Genomic DNA, 19,716 nt, shown 5'->3' with positions numbered 1-19,716 from the left:
GTAAACTTTTTATTTAATAATTTTTTAAAATTTTAAATATAAAAATTTGTTAGAATAATATTTAAAACACGTTGTAAAAAAATTAAGGACTTTTATAGATATACCCCATGTTATAGAATCAAATAAAATAAACAACCCAACATTAATTACATTTTGCATTATGGCCAGTTTATTGTACTTGTCAATGATATATCATTGTATATCAATTATAAACTCGTAAATTTTCAAATTTTAAATGATAAACTCCTTTTATATTAATGTGAACTCGTCATACTTTCAAATTTTCAAAATTTGGTTCATATTTTTTGAGCACAAGATTTTTTTTTTGACAAGTGGGCCAATTTATTCAGAAATATTAATGGATTACAAATTTATTAATACAATAAGGGATATACTAGTCAGTAAATTATATGTTTATTTTCTTTATTTATTATTAAATTTTATACAATATTTAAAAAAATTAATTTAAATATTATCATACCTGATTATTTAAAATTGTTTAAATGAGAGCGAAGGAAGGTGAGAATAGATAATTAGATTATGAGAGTGAAAATAAAAATTTAAATTTTTGAAAATAATTTAAATTGACAAAGTTGTGATGTTAGAATCTTTGATAAAATATTGTTAAAGATGTTAAAAATTGAAGTAATTAAAGTATATATTTTAAAAGTAAAGGCAAGATTTAAAGACCCTTAGTGACAAGCGAAGTTTATGTTAGCTCGGGGAAGTTAATCATTAAACTACTTTAGTTTATATATCAAATAATTTTAATTTAAATTCCATTATTTTTTTTTGAAATTTAAGTTTAAAAGATTAATTTAAATTACTTTGCATTAAAGTTTTAAAAAATCATCACATTGTATGGATAACATGATTGCATCTGGAATTATAGACATCATATATTTTATTTTTAAAACTTTTTATATACTCGAGGGTATTATGGATCAGAACATAGGCACACATTCAATGTTTTTCTATGAATATTATTTTTAAAAAATATTTAATAAATAAAAATTGTGTTGTAATCAAAATAAAATTCAAACAATTTGACGTATCTTAAGAAAATTATGTTATTGTAATTAATATAAATCAGCATGGATATTTATTATCCCCCACAAATCTTCCAATATTTCCATTATCCCACAAAATCTTCCAGTATCCTTAATTATTGCACAATTAAATATATTTTTTTTATTGTATTGGAGTTATAAACCTATGCATAACTGTAATATTGCGGACGATCAATTTTTTCTATTATCGGTGGTTGACTTTCGTGACTTCTCTTACGACGACGAACTTCCACAACAATGGCATCATCTGTGGAGAATATAACTGTGGTGAGCAGCGACGGTGATGAGTTCAAGATAACCGTCGGAACCGCCATGCAATCGGAGCTATTGAATCGAATGCTGAAGGACGATGATTGCGTCTTTAACAAAGTCCCAATGTCTCCTGTGAACACTGCAACATTGGTGAAAGTGATGGAGTATTGTCAAAAGCATGCTGACGGTGGAGCCTCCGATTCCGGAGACGTTGAAGATCTGAAAAGATGGGACGATGAGTTTATAAAGGTAGATTCAGAGGATATGCTATTTCATATTTTAGTAGCAGCAAACTACTTAGAAATCGTAAGCTTGTTTGATTTAGCTTGCCATGCTGTGGGGAATTTGATGAAGGGAAAAGCTCCCAAAGAGATACCAAGAATTTTCAATATAGAGAATGACTTTAGTCCTGAGGAACAAGAGAGATGTAATATCCTGAATTCCTAATCCAAGCTAATTAGGGATAAATTAGTAAATTAGTGAATTAATTGGAGAATTGAGATTTTTGGATGGTAAACTGATGTTTTGGTATATTGGGATGTTGAATGAATAGGATTGAGTGAAAAAATGGTGTTTTAGAGTGAAATGTGTGAGCATGGTGACATTTTCTTCAATGTGCCACATATTGCGGTGCATGGCACAAAAATTTGCTCAATCATACATGGCCAACTAGTGGATTTTAGAAGGAAGAGGGAGGAGAAATGCAAAGGAGAGTAAGAGAAGGAAGCACTCTACTAGGGCAAGAAGTTTTAGGGCCTTGGGTGATATTTTCCACCAGTTGCTTACCAGGTAAGTTTCGTACTGCTTTAAGATCTGATTCTATCATAATTTCTCTTAGTTTGAGTTATAAAAAAATTGAATCAAGGAGTTTTAATTTAAGGGGTTAATTACTTACCCCTTAAAAAAAATATTTTTGGGAATCAAATTAAGTCTTTGCCACTAGTTTGGAAATTGATGATTAAGTTGAGGCTGTAGGCTAAGTTTTAACTTTAATTCAATAGTTTGAAGGGGTAGGAAATTGGTATGAGGTGTGTTGGAACTTATAGAAGTGATAAAAAGGTTAAAGAGTGAGACCTAGAATGGTCATTTGAAAAGAAATGAACGGTTAATTAAGGATGATAGTAATAATTAGTACTTGTAATCAATTTGTAAATTAACTAATAGTGCTAATTTGTATAGATTAACGTATTGTGTGTGCAACTTGAGGTAGTGGAAATGAGTTGTGACGTTGAGTGCTAAAAGAATATCACAAGTAACCTTTATAGTGACAAAAAGATTAAAGTAATCGAATAATTCACTCTGTTTAATTAACTTGTTTACTTGTTTAAGAGTAATTATATAATACAATATAGGTGTTTTTGAGTTGTTGCATGATTGTGAAATTGGCATAAAATGCACTAGAATTTATTGAATAATACGTATCGCTACAAAAATGATTTTAAAGAATTGGAATTACAAAGGTTTATGTATATATGTATATATGTGGCTTAAACTACAAACATGTGGGTTGTATTTTAGAACTGTAAGCATCATCATGTTAAGGGTGGGAGTTTATCCATAAAGAGAAGTAGTGAAAGATCATATGGCATTTATTTTATTGAGTGCTCGACAGGGTATGGTATTAGACAATTCTTCTCCTGATTGCCTATATTTAAGTATGGCATTGGAGATTCTCTCCTGAGTAATCAAATGGGTATGGTATTGGAGATTTACACTCTTGACCATCTGTGTGATGTGGTATTGGAATAATGACATTCCAATCATGCATTGGTAGGGAAAACCATAGTCTAAAAGTAGAATAGAATACCTTTAGCTGGGTCATTCTACTATTGAAGGTGCGCTCAGATTAGTATGTGCGATTGGTCCAGTGGAGCTTATGATTTTAGTTGGGATAATATGGAGGTTTGGATAGTAGATTGATCATACTAGTGTTTTAACAATGATTTGACAAAAAATGGATATATATATATATATATATCTTTTATATATTTTATGAGTTTTACTTGTTCACAATTATACTAAGTAATTGATAGATGTGAATTATTTTATTATTGAAATGTTTATTTCATCTCGTGGTTACATTTTTATAGGTTCTAATAATGAACAGGGAAAGGGGAAAGACTTAGGAGAGGTGTAGTTGTGCTACCGCCATGCTACACGAGTTTATGTAATGAATTTGCCATGTTATAAGTATAAATGATTTTTGCCATAGGAATGCATTAGCATATAGTGATTGATGCATGTGTATGATTTTGTAGATCTTAGCCTGGATGTGTGATAATGTACAACATGTGGTGAAATGTGACCTATTGGGCTAAGATAGTCATGTGAATGTGTAATTGTGTGTGAAAGTGATGAATATATGGAAAATTGTGAAAACAAGCCAATTGTGTGAACATGGCAGTTTGATGGCCAATATGAATGTGTGACTTTATCGATACTATTGCTTATTTAGGTGAAATATGTCTCATTGGATGTGATCAAGCCCTTAAAAGTGGCTAATGATGCACCCGTTAGATTTGGAATACTCGGGTTAGGTGAAAATGACAAAAAGTGGTCATTTTATATCTGAACGTCTGATTTTCAAATGAGACATCATATTGAAACAAAACTTGTGTCATTAATTAGCTTGTCAAATGAGTTTCATGTGGGCGCTTAAATCACTCCAATTGGACGTCATATGAGGAAACGGTGCACGTCGAAAGTTCATATCAGTGAGCTATTATTGATAGCAAAAGTTGATATGTGTGTTGTGGTGCATGTCACAGAGCGAGCACTTTTGGCTCTATGACACATGTGCCACATGCCGAGGCATATGGCCCCTTTATTGAAAAATGTTGTTTTGCTTCTGTTTTCACATGGTAAGGTGCTTATGTAGCTTATAAGCTTTTGCTAAGCAAATATATATACTTTTAAAGTATTTTTAATGATTTTGAAAAGGTTTTGGTATCCCTATTATTTATAAGTATTTATTTCCTTTATTTGAAATAATTGTGTTTGAGGGAATTAAGAGCGATGATTTGATAATGTTGGATGGACATTACAAGAGACTACGCAAACAACATAGTTCCTTTGATTGAAGTCAAACTTCTATATTGTGTTGTGACTTTTTGGTTTTGATTTTTTTTAGTTCTGAATTGTAATAATGGATTCAGATAAATTTATGTTTTATTAAATTTGATTGTAATACAACCATGAGAGTTGGGTCATATAGGAGGGACTATCCTTGAAAAACCAAGATCTGAATGGATCTACATTTAGTGCCAATTGTGCCTCATAACAAAATTGCCTTCTGTGTTCAATAAAAAAATTAATGTATATGTTTGCCTTGTATGTATCTTAGTAACTAAAGTTACAAATTAAAAAGCATATAAATTATCAAGGGAGAATGAGATTATAGACCTCACAAATTATTAATTTCAGTTCGGTGGCTTGAATTAGTCAAATACCATCCAGTAGAGCATGTGAATTATACCAAAATGTTTTATTTTTTTTAAAAAGAAAATCTCCTCGAGAGAAAATCACTCAATTGCCCCACAAGAGAGACATTATAATATGAAAGGCTCAAAACATTCTGAAACTTCATGAAGGTCTAAAGTCCTTAATTGGAATTAAGTTTCAGAAATCAATTACTAATAAAATGTATCCTAGCCACTGCCAGAGCTCTATCATTGTTGAAGCTCTGGCATGCACTATCAATATCACTATTAGAAAAATACAAATTAGTGAAGGAATTTAACGAGGGATCATCTATTCCTCTCTAAAATACCAAATTAATGAGGAAATTAGCAAGGGATGTTGATTTCGTAGCTTGACTTAAAATTAGCAAGGAAATTAGTGAGGGACTATTAATCCCTCTATAAAATAAGAGAATTAGTGAGGAAAATAGTGAGAAACTATCAATCCCTCTCTAAAATAAGAGAATTAGCGAGGAAAATAGTAAAGGATTACCAATCCTTCTCTAAAATAAGATAATTAGCGAGGGATTCTATCCCTAGCTAATTACTGCAAAAAAAAAAATAACTTTTAATAATGACTTTTAATTATATATTTAATTATTTTCATTTAAAAAAATAATTAAATTTAAAAATTAACTAAAATATTCATAATAAAATTATTTAATATTTTCTTTATTTTAAGTTGATTTTCATTAATAAAATAATATTTTATTAAAAATATAATAAAAAGAATAATTTAAATAAAATATAAATATTTTTAACATATTAATAATTGAAAATAAAATTTAATATGTATATGTGTGTCTTTTTATAATATATTATTTGATATATTTATGTAGTTAAATAATATATATATATATATATTTAATTTCTCATATAATAACTGCAAGTGTTTTTCACTTCAACTAGCAAAGAAGGAGAGTATAAGGCTTAGAAGATATGAGGTCAAGGGTTCAAGTCTTGGCTTTGGCATAAATATGATGAATATATGATATGGTAAGGAGCAAATGACATAGCACAAGATGGACAATGACGTGTCATGAGTTGTCGCACATGTGGCCGGTGATGGGGTGCGAGATGGTAGGTGACATGATGGTTGACAAGGCATGAGGTTGTTGGTGACATGTCACAAGTTGATATCACATACGACGGGTGATGTGACATAATTATTTTTAAATATAGGCATATTTAGCGAGGGACTAATTCCTCGCTAAAGTTATCAAATTTTGAATAGTATTAGAGAGGGATTAGCAAGGGATTCAGTCCCTAGCTAATTTTAGTGAGGGACTGAATCCCTCGCTAATTAGCGAGGGAAATGCAATTCCTCGCTAAATTTAGCGAGTCCTTTTTTTAACTACGAATTTAGTGAGGGACAAAATCCCTCGCTAAAATGTAATTTAGCTACGAAAAATGGCATTTAGCGAAGGATGTGTCCCTTGCTAAATTCCATTTTTTTAGTAGTGTATGCTCAATGAGGTAAAAGGTCTATGGAGAGCTTGAATCCATGATCCCTTGTTTAAAAGGCCACAAAACCAACTAAAATAATATATAGTGCAAAACAAAATATATTATAAGTTTCATTCTCAAGAAATTTTCAAAGATTAATTTATTTCTTGAATATTGACAAGTAATCAATATAATACTAAATAAAATAATATATATATATATATATATATATATGTGTATGTATGTTATAAATTTAGCTTCTAAGCATTTCCATGAGTCGTTATTAATTCTAGATGAGTTGTTGATATCCGAACAACTACTTATTAACATTCGAATATGACTTATCAATATTCAAGAAACAAATGTTCAATTTTCAAAGACTAATTTGTTGCTTGAATATTGAGAAATTATCAATATTATGTTAAATAAAATAATATATGTAATAAATTTAATTTTAAAGCATTACTAATGTAAAAAACAATTTTCACTACAGTTATTAACAAGTAAGTTTCGCGACAGAAAACAGAATATAGTAGAAATAAGAAAATTTTTAGGACAATGAGTAAAGGAACTGGTGACAGTTGATAATTAATTTTTTTTTGGTTAATCAATTTATTTTAAGGTTATCTTATAACTGAAGGAAGGATTTATAACAAGTTGACATTGGGTGCTTTTAAAACTGCATTATTCACTATCAAAGTTCCTTTATAACTTCTGGTCTGCGTTATGCATATGATTCTCAATCAAATACAATTCTGTTTTGGTTGACCGCAAATTTCTGCTTATTGTTAATTTTTTTTTAACAAACCCCTTTTAGCAATTATAAAATGTAGACATGAGGGGCAAATTGAGAGTTTATGAACTCTTCTGGTTATGACCTCTTCTAGCCGAAAGAGTTCATGAACTCTTCTGCTTGTTGAAGAGCTGAGAGACCAAATCATTATATGCGTGGCTTCTACACGAGAGTGATATTTTTATCAAGTTATGCTCAATGCGATTGGAATGAGAGTTTTTAATCTCATGTTTTTTCTTCACCATCTTTCATTCTTTTTCTCTTTTTCTACTGCCATTTTTTCTCAATTTCTTTTTTCTTTTTTGTTTTGATCCAGATCGAATTGTTTTTTATATCATGTAAAGTTTTTATATTAAGCAAGCTTGAGGATTGTTTGTTTCACTAAATTTAGCTTAAACAACTTGGTTAGACAGATTATAAACTTAATATATTTTTTATATACTTTCTAATTACTAGACATGAGATTTCTTTCTCTAACAGTGCAGGCCATAATCGAATGGTTTAAATTAGGAGAGCAAAATTGTACAATTCAAATCATTAAAAAAGCTTAATTAGCATAAATGGTGGCCCTCTAATTAATATAAGGGCTGGGAGATGTTCAGTTAAATATGTATAAAATAGACAAAGAGAGTAAGATGGTGAACAATATTGTTGCCGAAGAGAGGATTGATTGATTTGTGGCTGAGGATCTATATAAATAATGAATAGGATTAGGGCGGCATATTATAATTCTTATATTTTATTGTGAATTATTAAATTTGCCAGAAGAAAATAATAACCAATCCTAGATATATTTTTTCATGCTAAAAATTTGTCAGCTGTTTCCATTCGCAATATAATATATATATATATATATGTTTTTGATAGTCTAATCATTTGTATAATTTGTTAAACAATTTGATTATGAAGTCTTAGACAATACATCTGCAACTTTGAACAAGCATATAATTAAAATGATACGTTCATATTAATTAATTAATTGAAATAATTTAAAATTATTTTCCTTTGTTATAACCACTTGACTAAGTCTAATTTGAATATTGTTTGGCTCAATTGAGGGTAACTCTCTCAATGTCAATTTTTATAATCACGTCCAAGTAGCTCTCCCTATGATGTTTTGGGCATTCACATGGACTTGACTCAAACTTGATATCTTGTACTTAAGCGATCATTGTCTCTTCCACAATGACTAACGTTAACGCTTGTTCATGTAATTTGAAATTATTATTAACTTCAAAATTTACAAAATTTTGTGTTGTCCCCAACCTCATTGGCATGATGAATTCATGATATTTTTTATGGGATAAAGATGCATTTTTGTCATTGAAGTATTTTTCAAGGGTATATAGCACCCTAAATTATTAGTCAAAGCAATTTTGTCTTTAAAGTAATTAAAATAGAGCATATTTGCCCTTACTATTAAATTCCCGAAAATTTAATAATGTTGTAGTCCTAGTTAGCATTTTCTAACAGCCAATGTTAGAAATTTGATGACATGGGAAAAAATATCTCATTTTAATTATTTGAAGGGCAAAATTACTCAAATCAATAGTTTAGTATGCAGGGTAATCCTCAAAACATATTTTAGGAGCAAAAATGCATATTTATTCTTTTATTTAATAGTACTAAAGGCTTGTTTAGAGAACTCTTAAAAGTACATCCAAATCACATCTAGGATGTGATTTTACCAAATTTAACAAATAATTGTATCTTCCAAATATACTTTTGTCAGATATAAAATGAAACCAAATGTACACTAAGTGTATGTATTTACGAAATGGATTCGACAATAATTGATTCATAGAACTCGTATTTTGGTAATCCAAAACTTATTGTTCAAAATTAACAATTGGAAATGGACTTTTCCTTTCTTTTAGATTCATGATCAGCATTTAAGATCAACATGGGCATCTTCTACCAAAACTTAAAAAAAAAAATCAATCACGACATCAAATTCAAACTTCAACAATTCCTCCGAATGACCTACAAGTGTCATTCATTCAACTTGTTTGACTTAGTTAATTTTGTTGATCATGACGTACTAACTAGATATAATATAGGATTTCAATTCAGTTTCATGGAGTAAGTAATATAATTAGGACTGTTATCAAATTTAGACGTTTCATAATTAATATTTATAAGAATATTATTAAAATATATAAATGAAAAAGAAATTTGGACTGCCAAAATTTGTTCGAAATGCTTCCTACCGGGATTGGAGATAAACCAAATTGAGTTGGGAAGGTCGCCCAAAGTTCAGTGGAAAATATTATGCTTTCAAGGTAATGCTTTTTATTTGGATGGAGAAAAAATATGGGAGGAAAGAAAACTAAGAAACAAATAATGAGGAAAACAAATTTTCAAGGTAATTAATATTTTATAAGAATATTATTAAAAACTAGGAAAAGGAAAAATAGAGGGGAAACGTCAGTGTAAGACCACCACATTTTCTTTTCAAATTTTCTCTCCAGATGAGGAGAGAATGAGAAGGAAACTTTGGGCATGTTTAGTTTTTGTTTTTAAAAATAGTTTTTTTAGAAAAACAAAAATTTAAAACTTGCTTGGTTGAGAATTTTCAAGTTAATTATTTTTAAAACTATTTTCATTTTTTGTTTTTTAAAAACAAAAAATAGAAACATCTTAAAAATGTTTTCATTTCATTTTTCTTATTTTTAAAATACATTATATTGGATTATAGAAAACTACATTTACCTTAACCAATAATTATTATAAGTCATTGTCATTAATTGCTTGTAACCATCACTATTGATTTATTTTTTAATTCTAAAACTATTTTTAAATTAACACAACTAAACATATATTCATTTTGTTTTGTTTTAAAAAATAATTCTAAAAACTATATTGTAAAATAATTTTTAAAAATAAAAAATGAAAGCAGAAATCAAATAGGCTCTTCATTTCAAAAATTGCCCTCCCACCATATTAGTCTATTCAAATTTGAAAAAGAAGAAGAATAAGAATGAATTACTTAGAGCTAGTAATTCAGGTAGGCCAAGCTCAATTTGAGCCAGACTTATTTAGATTGGGTTTAACGTATCCTATCTTTTAAGAAAAGTCCATATTATTAAGCTCTGACTTCAACTTTTTTTGGCCAGGTTCGAGTGCTCATCAGGCTTGGTCAGAATTACTGACTTTATATACATATAGAGCCAATAATTCTAGCAGGTGAGCTTATTTGAGTAATTTTGGCCAAGCTTATTCAGATTAGGTTTAAAGTATTCTACCCTTTTAAAAAAACCTATATAATTAAGTCTAGCCCTAACTTTTATTTTAAGAACATATATTCAATATGCTGCGAGAGAAATTACTATACCACATTTATTGTTTGTTTAAATTTGTTGTTGTTGTTTTTTTTTTAATTCACATAAGTCCAATCTAGTTATACAAAGTTGTCACCACTTGTCAAAACCTTAAACCTAAGATTATCAAACTCATGAGTTTAAGTAATTAAACTTGTAATGGGGATGTGAATTTGAATCGTAAGCTCAGATTTTAAACCCATAAGAGTTTACCTTTATTAATAAATAGCAATTAAAAGTATATAATTAAATATTAAAATATAAAATATAATAATTTGATTTAAATTTATCTACACTGATAGATTATCATTCTAAATGTTAAAATTTCAAAATAGGGAAACATATTTTTGGAGTTTCTTGTTTTCTTTTTTATTAATGAGTTTTTCTTTTTGAATTTTATTTTTTCTTTAAATCGGGTCTAGCACTTCAATGAAGTGAGTTATCTATGCCACTCAACTTGACAAAAATCAACAAGTGCTTAGCAAATTTAATCGAGTTTGCATCTATAGTCTGAGTTTATAAATGAATTGATATGATTTTGTAAGTTAAAAATATAAAAATAATAATATCAAAGAGTCAACTTACAAGTTTAACTAAGTTTGTATTTAGTCCCAATTTATGAACGAGTTGATACAATTTTATAAACTAAAAATGTAAAAACTATAAACTTAAAGAGTCAACTTGAAAGTTTGACAACAATATTAAACCACGCTTGAATTACTTTTTATTGGGTGGTTAATGATCATTAAGGAATAGATTTTCCACATTCAGGGATCATATGTTTTTATATATCTTTTATATTTCATTTTTGATAATCTTGAGGTAATGATTAGATTGATATATTTGAATTTGAATTTTAGATTAAATCTTATATTTAAAATCTATGCATTTAAAATTTTTAAAGGTAGAAGATTAAATGAGCTAAAATTTGAAGCAAAAAAAAAATTGGGAATGACGAGCTTATCTCTATTCAATCATGAGAGATGATAGGATAGCTAGAGTAACAAGGACATCTATAATAGTGAAAATGTGTAGAAAATGAGAGGATTATAACAGCTAACATTTCAAATAACTAGAGTCTAGAGAAAATTTGAAATTGAAAAAAAAAAATAAAACGTGAATTTAAATTTTGATCAAACCCAAATTTATAGACTCTTATATATTTAAATGAGGGGTTTTATTTATTTGTCAATTTACTGAGAAAAACTTATCAGCAAGGTTTCATATGCAGAAGGTGAGTCATGATAATATAAAGTATATTGTTGATAAAAAAAGATAAGATATATTGTATTTGGCAAAGTAAATGTTGACTCTTAAATTATTGTTTAGAATAACTTTTTCCGAAATTAGGGGGCAATTAAAAAGAAGAAACAAAAGCCAGATAGATTAAAGATTAAAATAAAGGGGAAGTTATGCATAGGTCCCATAAAGCATACTTATTTACACATAATTCTTGCAAATTTATAAATTACAGCAAGATTTTTTAAGACCTGAGTGCAATTTAAAATTGGGGTCAAAAGACAATAATGCCCTATTAAAAATATATTACATCAATAAGTAATTACAGCTATTACTTCAACTTTTTACAATAATAATTTCACATATCTAATAGTTAAACCAATTATACATTATTAAAAAGTTTAACACTAATTACTTATAATTACTATAACTATCACTTTAACTTTTTATAATTATAATTTCGCATGTCTAATAGTTAAATTGATTTTGCATTACTAACGAAGTTTAATACTAATTATTTACAACTACTTCATCAGTAATTTACAACTTTAACTTCAACTTTTTTGTAAAAAGTTGAAGTGATAGTTGTAAATTATTGATGAACTAGTTGTAAATTATTTGATTGATGTAATGTATTTTCAATAGGGGCATTATTGTCTCTAAGGGCATCATTTTTAATTGGGGCACTCTACTCTAATTTCAAATTATATTCAGATTCTAAGTAATTTGGCTATAGATTTTAAATTTTGCAAGACTTACTTATAAATAAGTCTACTCCATAGGATCTATACATAATTTTCCCAAGGATAAATTGTAAGAATCAAATGATTAATTTGTTTCTGTTGGAAAAAAAATTAATTTCCTCTTATTTATATTTAGAACACTCCTTTTCTGCTTCTGAAAGCACTTCATTTCCCTCTTCCTCTTTCACATAAACTTGAACACATGAAGAGCACACCTCTGTGGATTCTACTTTTGTATGAGTTTGTTTCGTTCATCATTGTTAGCCACTCAGCCCATGATTCAGGTGATTGAGCACTTGACCTGCTTTTCCAATATTCCCTTTTCTAAAATGTACAAATTGAATTGAGGAAATTTTACTCAATACAAGGATAACATACACATGATGCAGGTTTCATGAGCATAGATTGTGGAGCAAGCAGAAATTACGTGGATGAAGAAACTGGAATCTGGTACCAAACTGATGAAGACTTCATTGGCAGTGGAGAAAATTATGGAGTATCCCCCGACCTTAATTTCAACAATTTTCCACACGTAAACCGACAGCTACTGACTCTAAGAAGCTTTCCAGAGGGGAAAAGAAACTGTTACACTCTGAAACCAAAACTAATATGGGAGAAGAATCAAAAGTATCTGATTAGAGCAATATTTGCATATGGGAATTATGACTTCAAAAACATGGTTCCAGTTTTTGATCTCTACATTGGGGTCAATTATTGGACAACAATTCATCTTCCTAATTCAACTTTTTTCAGTTTCTTTGAAACAATCCAGCAGGTTCCCTCTGACCAGACGGTTCAGGTGTGCCTGGTGAACACTGGACAAGGCACTCCTTTTATCAACACTTTGGAATTAAGGCTACTAAGTAACTCTCTCTATTCGACCATTTCACTTCCCTTATCTCTATGGTCCAGAGTCAACTGTGGTTCCAAGCTTTCGAGCCTTTTTGTTAGGTAGGTACTTTCATTTTTGTCTATTGTTTTTATTAGTTCAAAAGTTGTTTTTTTAAAAAAAAAATCCACGAAAAGAAAGGCTAGGGGCCCTATAACATGTCTTTCTCAAATTGCCCAACTTCCCAAGTTCATTTTTTTTTGGGATAATTGACTTTTATATAAAATAAGAGAGAGGTATTTTGAAATTCTAAAACAGTGAAGTTTTGAAATTTTTTATGATTTTTTAAAGAAAAGGCCTATTTTTTTCCTTTTTCAATTTTAAAACCTAAAAGACACATATTTATAATCCAAAAAATTTTATTACACATAAAATTAAGTGTAAGAAAATAAATTTAATTAAATTCATATCACAATATATAAAACTTAAACATCGACGCTTGTTGAGGGGAGGCAAGGGATTGTCGGCTAGCCACGGCACTAAATTGTGTGTGAAGTGGTAGTGGGTATAAGGGTAACAAGGTAAGGCAAGTGTAGTGGGAGCTCTAGCTATCGAAGTCGATGGATGAGGATGACTAATGAGTCTAGGGTTTTATTTAGTCATTTAATTTTAATTTTTTAAATGGCCTGCCCTTTTATTTTTAAGCTCATTAGGGCAACCCTTTTAGGCTCAGATTACCATTTTTTTATCCTAGAGTAGTGGCTTGGCCCTTGTTATTTTTGAGTTTAAAATGGCTAACCGACGGTCTTGGCCCTAATTGCCTATTCTATTTACACCTTTTTGTTTTTGAAAAATTGTAAAAACATTATAAAACTCCACTGTTTTGAGACATCAAAAGATATCAAAATATCTTTTATTTTATGTAGAAATCAATAATCCGATGAAAAAGGAAATTGGAAAGTTGGATCATTACAAAAATCATCAAAGAGACACATTAGAGGCTTCTAGTCCCAAAAAGAATAGTTCTTATATTCAAAGTTTATTTTTTTCTTCTTTTTTTTTTGGCTGAAACGAATGTATTCCTGCATTGTCCTGCAGGTACAAGGACGATGTGTTTGACCGATTGTGGAAGACAAATGATGGTAACAATTGGGATGTGTTGAAAGCAAGTGTAGAAGGAAAGGTAGAAATAATCACCCCTTATGAGCTGCCATCAGAAGTATTATGGGCTGCATCGCAGCCCCTAAATGATTCCAAAGTCATAAATGCGAGTTGGAGTTTTTCCGATATATCTAAACATTATTATATGTTTCTTCACTTCACCGAAATTCAAAAGCTTCCTTTTGGCCACAAGAGGATTATCAATGTCACTTTTGATGATGAACATGCACTCTCTCGTGAACTTACACTTGAATACTTGAAGCTTGTCACTTTAATTTCCAACAAGATGACCAAAGATCATGTTGGCTTCAATGTCACAACTGTAGCTAATTCAGATGCTCCTCCTATCCTGAATGCCTATGAAATTTATGAAGTTGGCCCACAACCCAATGCCCCCACAGCAACACAAGATGGTATTATTTTTTTAATGGGTTAAAGGGTATTATTACCTCTCAGCTATTCACTCAAGAGAATTTGATATTCTAAACTTTTACATAGTGCAACTTTCCTTTTAACATTTGAAAATAATGCCTTGAGCATCTTGCCATTAAAAAAAGTTAAGACCTTTAGTTGACTTAAAAATTATAGAAAATGGCCTCAAAAATTATAGAAAAGAACTCATAAATTTACACATAAATATACTATGAGAAAAATAATATTAATTTAAGTCTCACAAATTAGATATAAATAACAGGGTACATATGTTATTTTTTACCTAGCCACGTAAAACCATTATTTTAGAAACTCAATTGATACTAATTTTCTTATAGGGTAATTATTTCAAATTTTATGAGTCTTTTTCTATTTTTTTTAGGTCTTTTATGTAAGTTTTTGATCAACTAACAATCAAAGTTAACTTTTTTAACATAAAGGTATCTAGTACACTATTTTTGACTGTTGAAGGGGAAAATGCACTTTAACCCCTTTTTTTATTTGTTTTCATTCGTTTGTTTTAGGCATCATCCAGCTGGTTTTGCAGTTAATGCCATAATGGAAATCAAGCATACTTATGGGATCTCTAGAATCAGTTGGCAAGGGGACCCATGTGCTCCATCAAAATTAGCATGGGATGGCCTGATTTGCAGCTCCGGCAATAATATAAGGATCTTTTCATTGTAAGCAGCCCTGCATTGCCACTCTTATTTATGAAGTTATATATGATTCATTTAAGGACAATATCTTGCACACAATAGTTGATGAGGATAATAGAATGCCCTAATATTATCAGGTATGACTAATACAGTGGTGATTTTGCATTCGTGAAATATTCAGCTTGCCTTAATTTGATGATATATCTCAATCATATATTTAAACCTATAGCCTTCCTCCAGATTCCCTTTCGTTTCTCTCTCTTAGTTGCTTATAATGGTGGATATGTAATTTGTAGGAACTTGAGCTCAAGCAACCTCAAAAGACAAATAACTGAATCCTTTGCCCGATTGTTAAAATTGGAGCCCTTGTAATTTGTTACATAAGATAAGATTGGATCTAAATTTTAAATACTATATATTATTAAGCATGTTGTTAAATTTTATGAATAACACTTATCTCCACAGGGATTTGTCAAACAATGATTTGATTGGACAGCTACCAGAGTTTCTTTCAACTCTTCCGAATTTGAAATTCCTGTAAGACCTTAAAATTTCATATTTGAGCTTTTCATGCTTAGATTGTGATTGAAGTCGTGTATCTTTGAATTCCATTTTCAGTAATTTGGCAGGAAACAAGCTCACTGGTTCAATTCCTAAGGCTTTGAAGGAAAATACAAAGTTGCAGCTCAGGTTTACTTGTCTTCAACGTCAAATTCTATTTTAATTAATTCCTCAAGGTGGGTTTAATAAAATTATAATAACCTTTTATATGTTAGCAAACCATAATGAACCTCGGGGCCTGTTTAATTTTCGAAAAGGATGATGATGGAACCAAAGGCAACAGAACATTGATTACCATGATACAGAAAATGGTAGAAGACATTCATTTTTTAATTTAAAAAAAGTCAAAACGACCCTTTTCCCTTTGACAAGAAATTTTTTACTGTATTCCCACTCTTATCATTCTTCTTTCCTAGTTTTCATCATATTATGAGTTTCACATTATAAGTGTGAATGACTCTTCTATCTAATGTGAAAGGTTTTTTGGGGAATTGCATTCGGTACTGTGCACATCATCACCCCATAGGGGTGATTTGGAGCCTTTATTTTTTTTTCTCTAATGATCTCTATCTCAACAAAAATTATAATATTAAATATGACTATCTAAGGTATATTTAGATGGTGAATTAGGTAAAATCATAAAATTTTTAATATTAAATTGGATCTTCTAGATCATATCTGTATTATTTAGAGTACATTTAGATAATCAATTTTTAAAAAATATTAAAAAAATAATATTAAATTAGGTCATCCAAATCAAATTCAAATTGGTAATAAATAGATTTATTAAAGATTTCTATATTTTGTTACATATTTTTATTTTAATAAATATAAAATAAAAATGCTTAAATTTGGACTATCCGGATCTCAAGAGTGATGACTACAATGATGTTTATCCTCTAATAAACATAAAAAAAACATTCCATATTTAATATTATAATTTTTATATATTTTATTTTAATAAATATGATATAAAAATATTTAAAAATAGTTTTAAATTAACGGTAGAGATTATTTGAAGAGAAATGAAGGTCCAAATCACCCCTAAGGGTGATGAGCATGCAGTACTCCAAATGCGTTTCCGGTTTTTGGGATAGGCTCTTCTAAATTTTTCCTCATTGATCACTAGCGACACTATTTCATTTATAACACAAACAACCAATATAAGTGTGCAACCAAAACAAACCAAAACTTAGAGAAATTTCCAAGCCCAGTAATGGCAACTATCATAATGAAACACTAAATATAATTGAAACCCCATTCTTCTGTAACTACGAAATCATCGCCATCATAGATAAGAAAACATTAGAATAGGAAAGAAAGGTCAATGCCGGGCACAAAAACCCATGCGTTCATTCCTTAAATAGAGTATTTGTACAGGACCCAAGACAATATGATACAGCCACGTATACAAGTAATCAGATAATATACAAAGATACAGAGGTAAATACGATGTGCTATCTACTGGGCTTGTGATGAATAGGCTTCTCATTGTACCTATCTGTGCTGGGCTTGGACATTTCCTTAACCATTGTCCTGAAATATTAAGGGACAAAACAAACCCCAAATTGCAAGCATTGAAGAACTATACTTTATTATAATAAATCGAATTTAGTATGAAATTATTTGTATTATCCTCATATTATTAACTCTAACCCTGCTCGATTTTACCAGGGTAGGAAACAATCCAGGTCTTTGCCAATATGATTCCTGCCAAAAACACAAATTTGAAATTCAACATATTGCATCAGTAGCAGCTTCGGTCATCCTAATTGTTGTCGTTTCTTTGGTGATCTGGAGATTTAGACGTAAGAGAGGTATTTATTCTTACGCATGTTACTGCCAATTCATTAATGGAAACGTATCCCAAATTTTTTTGAATATTTGCAGCTTTAGGTCCCTTTCTCTAAACAGTCTAATCTCTTTGGATGGACAATATAATGCTTTAAGGTCAACTAGTTGCTTCTACAAGTTTATAAGATTATGAAAGTCTCACAAAATTTTATTTAATGTTGTAGTCATGCTAACCGAATCTCAAAAAATAGAAGTTGTCAAACATTAGAATCCAACATTTTCGTACTCGGAGGTTCTCGGTATTACAAACAATTTCAAAACTGCTATTGGAGAAGGAGGGTTCGGGAAAGTTTACCTTGGAACTTTAGAAGATGATACACAGGTTGCTGTTAAATTACTTTCTCCAACTTCAAGGCAAGGCTATAGAGAATTTCAACCAGAGGTTAGAAAACAAGTCAAGTAATAGTTTTCAGAATTTTTTAATCACTCAATATTGAATATATTCAAGTTATTATGTGGTAGAATGATGTTCTTCATTCTTATGAATAATGATGTTCTGAGGTAGAGCTAACCAAGTTTAACTTGTAGGCTCAACTCTTAACAGTCATTCATCATAGAAACTTGGTTTCACTTGTTGGGTTTTGTGATGAAAACGACGTTAAAGCATTGATTTATGAATATATGGATCTTGGAGACCTCAGAGGACTATTGTCAGGTTCGTTTTAATAATCAGGTCAAAGCTTCTCTATTTTTGCGTAACGGTTGTTATAATTTTACTATGATTTTCTTGCCTTAAATATATTCATATAATTATACAATTTATAAAAACATCAGATAATGGTATGGGCAAGCTTGTAATGCCTTCCACTAGAATTGAGGAATAATGAAGACTTTGAATTGAAAGAACTATTTCATGGACTAAAAACTTGTACACAAGATATTTAACATTTACAATCAAGAAGCTTAAACTTTCTCCACTCACACTCCTGACTCTTCAACTGATTTCACTATCTCTTGTATTGTCCCGTCAATTCACTTGCAGATATTACTTCCAAAAAATTGATCATTTAGTTTCCTATAGTTGAATTTGGATGCCCAATTACTTTTAACTCCAATGAAAATGATTAACTGTCCAAGTATCCAGTATCAAAAACTAGATACTTAACAAAAATGAATTATAAATACCTCACAGATTGAAGTGATTTGGCTTCTTTTGCCATGCCAAGAGTATATCAGTTGAAGTGGGGAGACTTGATTACCCTCTTCGGTCATAATAGTAAAAAAAGATAACAATCAAAAAGGAAAGAGAGAAAAATATATCGACTTTTTTAAGGGCTACCCCCCCCCCCGGAAAAAAAAATCCCAAAACTTTTTACCACGCTCTAATTTTTTACCCACTTTTCCTTCTCGTTCTTCTAAAATATTCTTAGCATTAATGATCCAAATTTTACACTTACATTTGTTGTTCAAATTCTCTTAACATTTTCATATTTCATACTTTATTGAATTGTTACGCACCTCATCATATGCATGTTTTGGTTCTTTAGGCACTGTGTTAATCAAACATTCATGTCTGCAGAGAAAAACTCAAAAGTTTTAAAATGGAACGAGAGACTTCAAGTTGCTATAGATGCAGCAAGAGATTAGATGTCACACCCCAAAAATAGGACATGTTCGGCACAGAATATAGGGATAATACCCATATCCCATAAGTCTTTACTCAAGAAAACTCTAATTTATAGACCATGAAGACATTTTATAATAAGTTAAATCATCTCTAATATAACCCATATGAACAAAAGATTTAATATTTTTGTAAAAATTTCAATAGGATCTCCCCTTAAAATAAAATCTCCCAAAAACAAATTTACAAATATTTTACAAAACAATAGTAGCAGCAAGGAACTCTCTTCCAATCAACAAATAACAAAATATAAATAATAAGGATGAGGACCCTAA

At 29.8% G+C, this 19,716-nt stretch overlaps 1 protein-coding gene across 1 annotated transcript; it reads left to right on the top strand.

Moving 5' to 3' along the window:
• The first annotated feature begins 1,307 nt into the window (after nt 1–1,307).
• Nucleotides 1,308–19,404, top strand: LOC129289903 (putative leucine-rich repeat receptor-like serine/threonine-protein kinase At2g19230). Its single transcript, XM_054926657.1, has 10 exons — nt 1,308–1,749; nt 12,711–13,272; nt 14,249–14,724; nt 15,279–15,426; nt 15,868–15,939; nt 16,021–16,092; nt 17,638–17,780; nt 18,093–18,199; nt 18,346–18,472; nt 19,337–19,404. The coding sequence occupies exons 1-10, from the start codon at nt 1,308–1,310 to the stop codon at nt 19,402–19,404; spliced, it is 2,217 nt and encodes a 738-aa protein (XP_054782632.1).
• The last annotated feature ends 312 nt before the right edge of the window (nt 19,405–19,716 follow it).

This window comes from Prosopis cineraria, unplaced genomic scaffold (genome assembly GCF_029017545.1).
Source record: "Prosopis cineraria cultivar Desert tree isolate PC_DT_omini unplaced genomic scaffold, ASM2901754v1 PC13, whole genome shotgun sequence".
Lineage (NCBI taxonomy): Eukaryota > Viridiplantae > Streptophyta > Magnoliopsida > Fabales > Fabaceae > Prosopis > Prosopis cineraria.
This window is presented reverse-complemented; position numbering and strand designations above follow the sequence as displayed.

Bases quoted from the DNA above. Each gene is read 5' to 3' on its own strand.
- LOC129289903 (XM_054926657.1), top strand. From the start codon at position 1,308: ATGGCATCATCTGTGGAGAATATAACTGTGGTGAGCAGCGACGGTGAT. The intron at 15,427-15,867 runs GTAAGCAGCCCT...TTATCTCCACAG, and splicing joins AATATAAGGATCTTTTCATT to GGATTTGTCAAACAATGATT. The intron at 16,093-17,637 runs GTTTACTTGTCT...CGATTTTACCAG, and splicing joins AATACAAAGTTGCAGCTCAG to GGTAGGAAACAATCCAGGTC.